Here is a 10,788-nt window from a genome sequence, read left to right as displayed (position 1 = left end):
ATAGAGAAGTATTGTAGTGCAAGGTGTTGCAAGTATTATTAGATTCACAGAAAAAACACTAAAACATTAAACTTTAATAATTATCCATTTAAAACGGACCCAAGGGACTTTACACCAGAGTATATCCTCAATCAGAATATGATAAGTATCAGCTTTCCTTTTATATACATCATGTGAGAACCTATCGGATTTTCTTTTTGGCTGAGCATATTGGCTTTAACTTTCTGTGTTATGTGCTAAAACCTGAGATCAATTCACATACAGAGACGGAATACAGAGACGGATATATGTGTTTTATTATATGTGAGTTAATTCCTATACAATATGCAGATACTATATAAGTGATATCAGGCCAATTGTGGTTTTGAGGTGGTCTGCGATATTGACAGCTTGGTATTAGTGATCGAATCTCTGACCAACTATATATATATATTTTCTGCTATTCCTGTGTATGATATTATATATTTTCTACAACTTGTGGATTACTTACCCTTATACACCAATATTCTTCTATCCCTCTGTATGATATCTCCATCTCCCATACAAGAGTATTAGGTGGCAGGACGCATCCACATTTAGGGTGCGTTCCCACAGGGCGTATACGCAGCGTATTTGACGCTGCGCAAAATGTATGGCAGCAGCGGGAAATACGCTGCGTATCCCTTGCTCACTATACACACAGAGCTTTCCGGCGGCAGCCCTATGTGTGTAGTGAGTTTTGGAGGTGGGGCCGCGCGTCACAGACACGCCGACACACGGCCCCGCCTCCAAAACTCACTACACACATAGGGCTACCGCCGGAAAGCCCTGTGTGTGCCCTCTGGAGCAAGGGATACGCAGCGTATTTCCCGCTGCTGCCGTAAAATTTGCGCAGCGTCAAATACGCTGCGTATACGCCCTGTGGGAACGCACCCTAAATAAGTACCCCCCATTGTAGGATTAACCTAGGTGGTAACACCGCATATCCTCTACCTGAGTATCCACTACTCGCCGATGGGTATATAAATACAAATAGCCTAGGGTATCCAATCCCTATCCTATAGCCAGACAGGGCTCCCCAGTGAGATAGTGAGACTCTTTCCCATCTGTGTTAGATAAGGGCACTCTAGGGACGGTCTAGCTTTAGGTTCCGGAGCGGGGCCGCCCTTATCAGGGCGTTCACTTCGCCTAGCGGCAGGAATAGCTGTAGGGTGGTTATAGGGTAAGTGTTAAGTAGTGGCCGCACGCACCAATTGGCCTATACATTTCCCTATAGCACCCTGTCCCATCTTTTCCCTACCTTTGTACCCACCCTTAGGTAGGTATTCATTTCACAATATTATCTGATTGAGCAATACTCTGAGTGTATTTTTACTATATCTTTTGTAAGACTGCATTTATTACCCATCATTGGGACTGTATGCAGCAATATATATATTTTTTCTATTTTTCAAGTTTTCTTTGTGTGTTGGCCACAGGATCTATAATGGATCAGTTTTAAATGGATAATTATTAAAGTTTAATGTTTTAGTGTTTTTTCTGTGAATCTGTTTTGAGTACACTAAAATCCTATTACATACGGTGACTTGTTGCTGCAAGTATTATTACATTGAATAAACTGCTCACCTTTGGTTGTTGTATTTTCCAAGACACAACTTATAGCACATTGAGGTATATAAGTATTACCATAAGGTAATGCCATAGCCACATCGAAAGAGAGGTTGTCACCTTGAAACGTGTCTGTGCACCTTGGTCATCAATAAATATCTTTAAATACGACCTGCTTGGATCAAGTCCTTTTACAGTGGATCATGCCAGGTACCCGGTATTTTCTACACTCCTTTACCTACACCTGAGGGAGAGAACAGGCAGCTTATAGCTTATGGTACAGTGTTCCAGCAGGTGCTTCTGAACACAGAAAACAGCTCCCTGTACCGTAAAGGTATACACTGTGTGCTAGCTACTAGAGATGAGCGAACTTACAGTAAATTCGATTCGTCACAAACTTCTCAGCTCGGCCGTTGATGACTTATCCTGCATAAATCAGTTCAGCTTTCAGGTACTCCCGTGGGCTGGAAAAGGTGGATACAGTCCTAGGAGGCTCTTTCCTAGGACTGTATCCACCTTTGATAAATTTGCAAAGCTCACATAAGTAAAAACAGTAAATCGCTTTTGAATGCCATTTTTTAGCACACAAGCAAAAACAAATTACTTCAGAACACCAATTTGTAACCCCCACCTAAAATCGCAGCTGTGAAAAAAAAAAAAATGTTCAAGAATATATATAGCAAAAGATAGTCGCAGCACTCCCCAAAATTTTTTTTGCGACTATCTTTTGCTATATATCTGGATTTGAGCATGTGACCTGGGCCAACTAGTTGCCTGCACCCAGCTATTTTTTCCTTCCTTATTTTTTTGTTGCGATTTTTTTGTATACACACACACACACACACACACACACACACACACATATATATATTTTAGCACATTTTTATGTATATATATATATATATATATATATATATATATATAATCACAAACATATATATATATATATACACATATATCATGTTTTTTAAAGATAAGTTTTATAAACATTTTTTTAAATTTACTTAACAGGCTTAGTAGTGGAAGCTGTCTAAAAGGCTGAATCCATTACTAAGCCGGGGCATAGCGTTAGCCCCTAAAACCAGCTAGCGCTAACCCCCAATTATTACCCTGGGTGACCGGAAGTGCTGGTACCAACAGACCCAAAACAGCGTCCAAAAATTGTGCCCCTGGGCCTAGGCGGTAACAGGCTAGCGTTATTTAGGCTGGGGAGGGCCAGGAATAATGGTCTTCGCCCACCCTGGTAATGTCAGGCTGTATCTGCTTGGTTGTATCTGGCTGAGAATAAAAATGGGGGGAACAACATTTTCTTTCTCAGCCAGATACCTAGTTCTTTGGGGGCTAATGCCCCGGCTTAGTAATGGACTGCATCTATAAGCTTTCACTACTAAGCCAGTAAAGTAAAAAAAAAAAAAAAAAACTCACAAGCACTCAACCATTTTATTAACAGGAAACAAAACACAGATCTGAAATGAGAAAAAAAAAAAAAACACAGAAAAAAGGTTAGTACATTTATGGTCACCTGCCCGCGTCGCACGACTACAACTACCAGCATGTCCTCACTGTAAGGACCAGCTAGGAGTTGTCATGCGACGGCAGCTGGTGGGAGAAGTCAGGGAAGCCTTTCACCCGCTCACACATGTCCTGCCGCCTGTGCCGAACGACTACAACTCCCAGCATGCCCTTGCAGTAAGGACATGCGGGGAGTTGTAGTTGTGCGGCGTCAGCGGGAGATGTGCGGGTAGATTGCAAGCTTGTCACCCGCCAGCGCTGCACCACTACAACTCCCAGCATGTCCTTACTGTAAGGGCATGCTGGGAGTTGTAGTAGTGCGGCATGGGCGGGTGACAAGGAAGCCAGGAAAGCAGGCTGGTGCTCTGCTCCCTGGATTCCCAGTAGGGAAAATGAAGTTACGGCACGGTTTCCCTCTGGCAGCTGATTGGCCAGGATGTCTGGACCAATCACAGGTCCGCCCGGGAAATGTGAAGTTACAGTGCTGTAATTTCATATTCTTGTCAGCCGCTCCGCTCCCCAGCCCCCTGCCCGCAAGCTGTTGGGACTACAACTCCCAGCATGTCCTCACTGTAAGGGCATGCTGAGAGTTCTAGTCCTGCAGTAGCTAGCGGGTGGGTGGTAGATGTGAGCAGCTGGCTGGGGAGCAGAGCTTTACAAAAAGTCGCACTTGCGACTTTTCGTGCAACTTTTTGTAAAGCTCTGCTCCCCGGCCCCTCACCCACATCCACCACCCACCCGCTGGCTACTGCAGGACTAGAACTCCCAGCATGCCCTTACAGTGGTGAGGACATGCTAGGAGTTGTCACCCCAACAGCTTGCAGAAGGGTGGTAGATGTGAGTGGGGGCCGGGATGGTGAGCTGCGCAACAAGTTGCACAAAAAGTCGCATCTGACACTTTTTTAAATGCTGTCAAAAGCAAGTTTGTAAACCAGGTCTGACCTGGCTTACACTTGCGACTTTTTTTGCTCATGTGTGACTTTCGCACTTGATAAATTCCTGACCACTGCAAAGTGAAAACTGAAATTTGCTTAGGTATTTTTGCTTACCCACAAAGTCGCACAAAAAGTTGCTCACGTGCAACTTTTTGTGGGACTTTTGTAAGCCAAAAAAAAAAAAAAAAAAAAAAAAAAAAAAAAAACCCTCTAAATCTCTTGATAAATCTCCTTCATGGAGTTTACAGTTTCTACATAGCCTTACTTTTATACACGAGTTGGACTAAACCTGTCCATCTGAGTACATACTTCTGCTCTGCCAAATATAAATTACAAACAATCTCCAAAGTGGAAAATTAATAGGATCTGCCAACAGGGGGGGGGGGTAACTTTACTTTTCTTCATAAGGAAATGTGTTTAAACTGCAACAACTGTAGCACTAACCTGTTTATTGATAGTTTTTCTCCCACTAAAAGGGGAAAAGCCAAAAATAAAAGGATTAAGACTATAAACTTAAAGGGGTACTCCTTTATGCCTGATCACGGGGGTCCTGCCGCTGGGGACCCCCATGATCTTCCGCCGCACCCCGTTAGAATCAGTCCCTGGAGCGTGTTCGCTCTGGGTCTGATTACTGGTGATCACAGGGACGGAGCATAGTGACGTCATGCTCCACCCCCTCAATGCAAGTCTATGGGAGGGGGCGGAGCGTGACATCACACGGGGGCGGAGCCATGACATCACTATGCTTTGTGGTTGAGATGGACGCCTTCAGTGGTTCTGGAAGGCGCTAAAGGTGGGTGCTGCATGGTATATCACGGGGGTCCCCAGCGGTGGGACCGCCGCGATCTGACATCTTATCCCCTATCCTTTGGATAGGGGATAAGATGTCTAGGGGCGAAGTACCCCTTTAAGGTAGTACTCCAGGATTTCTTTTGCTAATATAGTTCAGTATATGCTATTAGAAGCTAAACAGGTTTGCAGGAATCTGACCTGCAAACGACATTCTTTAGAGAAAAGGACAGCCACCTAGCAACAGCTTATGGGTATGGGTAATTGAATGCATATTCTACATGTAATTACAGGGGTGGGGCTTCACAAACAAAGTCCTGTCCCCTCATTACTTTTCAGAGGCTATTACTTATTCATTCACTAGATATGTTGGAGTTTTGTGCTGAAAAAGGGACAGAACTATTGTGCCTTCTGTACAGTAAGTTTATGTGCTAATAAATGCACTTTGTTCCAAATAGTTTAAATGGGCACTGTCACCAACTTTTTTTTTTATATGTTGTAGTACTTATGTACTACAACATATCTCTAATATAGCTTATTATTTTTCTTTTACATGTTTTAATTTACATTTGAAAACCGTCCACTAGGGGTCTCCCTCCTAGTGGCCAGCTGCAGCCTGGTGTGACGTCACGCCGGCATCGGTCCAAATCTAGTCAGGCTGTGCTCGCTCCCTGCCAGTCAGACAGGGGTTGCGCGTCAGGGTTCGGGTAGCGGTGTTCGTGGGTGGGTGGGGCGTTTGGGTTTTCGGCTTGCGCCGCGGCCATGGAAAAATATTGTTTTTAACACAGGGTGCCTCCAGCTGTTTCACCACTACAACTCCCAGCATGTCCTGACAGCCAATAGATGTCAGGGGAAGCTGGGAGTTGTAGTGGTGAAACAGCTGGAGGAACCCTGTGTAGAAGAGCCCTGGGCGGATATGTCGGCCCCAGCAGGAATCAGTGACGTCGTTCCTGCTGCGGAAGTCTGCCTGGTAGTGAGCACACTACAAGGCAGACAAAAGGCCTTTTTAATATAGTAAAAAAAAAAAAAAATTTAAGGCAGGGAGGGGGTTAGGGATAGATGGACAATAGGCAGGGACAGAAAAAAAAAAATATATATAGGATGGTGGGAGCTACTCTAACTCCTTAAGGACTTAGGACATATGAATACGTCCTAAGTCCTGTCCCTGTCTATAATGCGGGGTCCCGGCGGGACCCCGCATCATAGCGGGATGGTCCCGGCACCTATTCACAGCCGGGACCCGTGGCTAATCGCGCGCGGCTGCGATCGTTCGGCCACGTGCTATTAACCCTTCCGATGTGGCACTCAAAGCTGAGCGCCGCATCGAAAGTGAAAGTAAATGTTTCCTGATGCCCCGATCAGCTACCCGGGAGAGAAGAAGGTCCCTACCTTCTTCCGTCGGCATCCCGACTGATTGCTCCATGCCTGAGTTACAGGCTGGAGCAATCAACCGCCGATTACACAGCTTGTTGCCATGCAACCGCAAGGCAACAATCTGTGTATGCAATCAGCCATTGCAAGCTCATAGGTCCCTATAGGAGCTATGAGCTCGCAAAAAAAATAAAAAAAAGGGTAAAAAAAAAAAAAAAGTTAACCCTTTCGGGTATTTCCTTCTGAATTAAAAGTTTTAATCACCCGGCATTTCCTAGTAACAAAATAAAACAGTGTAAATAAAAATAAACATATGTGGTATCACCGCATGCGGAAATGTCCGAATTATAAAAATATACTGCTTTTAAAACCACCGTTCAATGGCTTACGTGCAAAAGAATTCTAAAGTCCAAAATAGCGCATTTTCGATAATTTTTTATACCACAAAAAAGTGAAAAAGTGATCAAAAAGTCTGATCAAAACAAAAATGGTACCGCTAAAAACTTCAGATCATGGCACAAAAAATGAGCCCTCATAGCGCCCTGAACACAGAAAAATAAAGAAGTTATAGGGCTCAGAAAATTACAATTTTAAACGTATACATTTTCGTGCATGTAGTTATGATTTTTTCTGAAGTAATACAAAATCAAACCTATATAAGTAGGGTATCATTTTAACCGTATAGACCTACAGAATAAAGATAAGGTGTCATTTTTACCAAAAAATGTACTGCGTAGAAACGGAAGCCCCCAAAATTTACAAAATGGCATTTTTTCTTCAAGTTTGTCGCACAATTATTTTTTTTGCCGTTTTGCCGTGGATTTTTCGGTAAAATGACTAATGTCACTGTAAAGTAAAATTGGTGGCACAAAAAAAAAGCCATAATACAGATTTTTAAGTGCAAAATTGAAAGGGTTATGATTTTTTAAAGGCAAGGTGGGAAAAAACGAAATTGCAAAAACGTGAAATCTCTCAGTCCTTAAGGGGTTAATTAAATGATATAAAATATGGTGTAACCACAATTTACATCCTGACTAAGGCATACTGAACCACCAGTGCACATAATAGTCAAAGAGTATAGGGGGAGATTTATCAAAAACCTGTCCAGAGGAAGAGTTGCTGGGTTGCCCATAGCAACCAGATTGCTTCTTTAATTTTTCAGAGGCCTTTTCAAAAATGAAATAAGCGATCTGATTGGTTGCTATGGGCAACTCAGCCACTTTTCCTCTAGACAGGTTTTGATAAATCTTCCCCATAGTCTTTGTTGTGCTGTAAGAAATATAACATCTTCATACTCCATCATCGGTTACACACACCTAAAGCTGGGTTCACATCACGTTTTTACCAATACGGGACCGCATACGGCTGGGGGGAACTAAAACCTTGCGCTCCGGTATCCCTGCCATATGCCCCCCATATGTAATTCATTTAAATGAGCCGACCTGAGTGAAACACTGACTTTGGTCGGCTCAATTTTGCCCCATATGCAGTTTTCCACCAGACCTCAAACCGTGGTCAACTACGGTTTTAGGTACGGTGGGAAAGCCGCATACAAGGCAAAAACGAGCCGACCTTAATCAGCATTTCACTCCGCTCAGCTAATTGAAATTAATTACATACAGGCGGCATACGGGAGCACAAGGTTTTAGCTCCCCCCAGCCGTATGCGGTGCCATATTGGTAAAAACGGGACGTGAACCCAGCCTTACATAAGTAAATGCAGTTAGAGTAATGACAGGCCTAAAAGTGGGAGGATGGGATGTGGTGCTGCTGCTGCTAGGCGGCTGATCTTTCCCTAGACCACTTGTAGTGATTTGGAAAACATTTGGTGCAATTCTGTGGTAAAAATCTACAGAATTTGCTGCTCTACCTTGGAGAACATCTGTATCTGAAGCCAGCAGAAAAATTCTAAGAAGGGGAACCTGAGTGGCCAGAGTTTCACCTGTATTGTTTTGTTATGATTATGGGAAGACCATGGCAAAAACTGCAACATGTGAACACAGGCTTGGGGGAGGTGTATAACTACAATATAGCTGGCATTCTGCCAGGAGGCATCTTATAAGTCATTTAATAATGCAGTCCAGTAGTTTAAGGGCAGATTAAAGAAGGTATGCCACATTACTATGCCTCCTATACAAGCATTTCCAGGTTCTGTTCACACCTCACTAGAGCCTTTGATTAGAGATATTGAGAAAATATACTATTCAAGGTCAGCATAGCAGGAAAGCTGAGCTTCTTTCCTTCCTTAGAGGATACAAGTCACTGTAGTCACTGATGAGATTTGAAAGGTAAGGTCCAAATTTCAGTTTTACCAGGAGTGGTATAAAATGAAAACCTGTGAGTCCTTCTGAATGAAAAAAGTTATAACTTTAGATATGTTAAAGCCCTTGTGGAATACTTTAATAATACACGATAGGGTGACAAAACTCATCGGTAACGGGCATTATGTAAAGGTTTGAAAACATTTATTCTCCTGAAGTAACCTGTTGTGCACACATTTTGCCTGTCTTGTATCATTTCTTTTATGACAACTGTAAGCAGCGACAGCAGCGTACCCTATATTAAAGTAGTAAGTAAAATTTGAAAAGGAGGGAAGAGGTCAAACATTTTAAGAGATACCCAATAATGACTAAATTTTAATGTAGAACAGGATAACATTTACAGCATAAATCAAAGCCATTACAAAATTATTATTAATAAAAATAAAAAAAAAAGACAGAAAATATGGGAGTCCTGCCCTTTAAATAAAAAAAAAAAATACAGTAATCTTTCCATGAATGCTTTCAACTGGAAACAGGACGCAACATAGATAAGATCCCAAATAGAACTCAAGAGCCAGAAAATGGAATTCTCCACATAAAAATATGAAAATAAGCCTTTAAAACAGGCCAGCGGTCTTAACTTGAACTTTCCAAGTAAAGGCATCAGCTTCACAAAAATTGTGATACCAATGTAATATGTCATGTCAACTACTTTTTGACACATGAATAATCAATTAAGCTACCAAAGTCTATTATCCCCAGGGACCTGGAGATCGGCACGTGATCTTTCTCTCAGGTAACCAGAGAGAAATCAATAATTCCAGAAGTTTTAATTAGATGAGAACATGTACTGGGATGATAGTAAGGGATTGTATACCACACTGTGCCACCTCAGGTCAACCCCTTGGCACATGTAGCTCCTCTATTTAGAAGTTAGGTCGTCTGAATATACAATCGTAATTGAAACCTGTACGTGCTCTAACTAATTAAACCTTCCATTGATTAAAGAGGGAAAAAAAATAATCCAAACACAGTATGGGCTACCTCACATTATTACTTAGTTGTGCAAGGTATTCTCTTAATTCCTTGGCAGCTTTAAATCTGCCATATCTTTTCTTTGGGTTCGCACATTCGTCCAACAGTGTCCCAAGGTGGCCATCTTTGGCAACTTCTGCTGGAGGGTCGTGAAGAAGGCCACCAGAAGTTCCACGCCACATGGCATGTCTAGATAGCAGGTTCTGGCAAATGGCATAATAGTTATGGTCCACAGTAGTGCGAGAGCAAAGAGTTTCTTTTGAGAAAGAAAGGCATGCTTCTTTGTCACAGTCATCAAACTTGCTTTCATACCACACGTCCCAGTTTTCAGGTTTATCTGAAAAGAACAATTTGAAGATTTAGTGGAAAAGATTTCTTGAGAAACAAAACTAGTGGTTAAGATGCATCCAAAAAAAACAGGACATAAAAGGACTTAGAATAGACTTACATTAGAATTTATAATATCCAAAATTTGGTGGATAACAAAATAACAATGTTCTGAATACAATTCATTACTTCCCCAAGGAAATATTTAAAATGGTCACCAGTTCAAACAAACTTTGCAGTCCAAGTGACTAGGAGACTGCATTTATGCAATCAAAAAAAGGCTTCTCTCCTTTTATCAAGGTTAGGCCTAGTTCACATCTGCATTAGGAGCTCTGTTCGCTGATTCAGTTAACATTATGAACTTCAGAAAATTTAAAACCGAATGTGCAGGATTTTTTTTTTATCTTCTTAAGTCCAGCAAGATAACAGACATCTTCTAGAAACCCAACACACCCTATTCAAAGTCAATGGTCAGTTGTATCCATTGTGACACTGCCCACCCCAATTTTCAACACATATAACTGAGCTCTGTAATGCTGATGTGAACATAACCTTACTATGCACCTTGACAGACTCATTTACTCAGCTCAAACCTGTTTACAATACAGACTCTAAGATCAAGACATACAGAAGTGATAATAGAAAAAAGAAAAATGCTAGTGCTTGTGTACACACAGAACATCTTATACTGAAAAGTTACCTGTAACAACTACACTTCATAGACCTGCCACCAGTCCTGACATGTCCGTTAAGGAAACAATTGTAAGAAATCATTCTGAGAATCTTATTGTAAGGCTGTCTTCACACAATGCAATATATGACAAATGACTGAAATTGCGATCCATAATAAAATTTGCATAATGATAAAAATACACATTTTTTACTGTTAATAAAGTCACAGAAAAACTCTGCATTGCACTTTTCTTGTGTTATTCCTCTTAAAAATAGGAACATAACAGCATAGGGCATAAG

At 41.8% G+C, this 10,788-nt stretch overlaps 1 protein-coding gene across 1 annotated transcript in view; it reads right to left on the bottom strand.

Moving 5' to 3' along the window:
• Positions 1-8,683: 8,683 nt before the first annotated feature.
• The window catches only part of DIPK2A (divergent protein kinase domain 2A), a 41,375-nt gene continuing 39,270 nt past the window's right edge, over positions 8,684-10,788 (bottom strand). The window contains exon 3 of the mRNA XM_056564819.1: positions 8,684-9,826. Coding sequence (XP_056420794.1) covers positions 9,495-9,826 — 332 coding nt within the window. The 3' untranslated portion in view covers positions 8,684-9,494. The remainder of the gene's footprint in view (positions 9,827-10,788) is intronic.

The sequence above is a fragment of the Hyla sarda genome, chromosome 3 (assembly GCF_029499605.1).
Source record: "Hyla sarda isolate aHylSar1 chromosome 3, aHylSar1.hap1, whole genome shotgun sequence".
NCBI classification, from domain to species: Eukaryota; Metazoa; Chordata; class Amphibia; order Anura; family Hylidae; genus Hyla; species Hyla sarda.
Note: the sequence above shows the minus strand (reverse complement) of the source record. Positions and strands in the feature narration are given on the sequence as shown.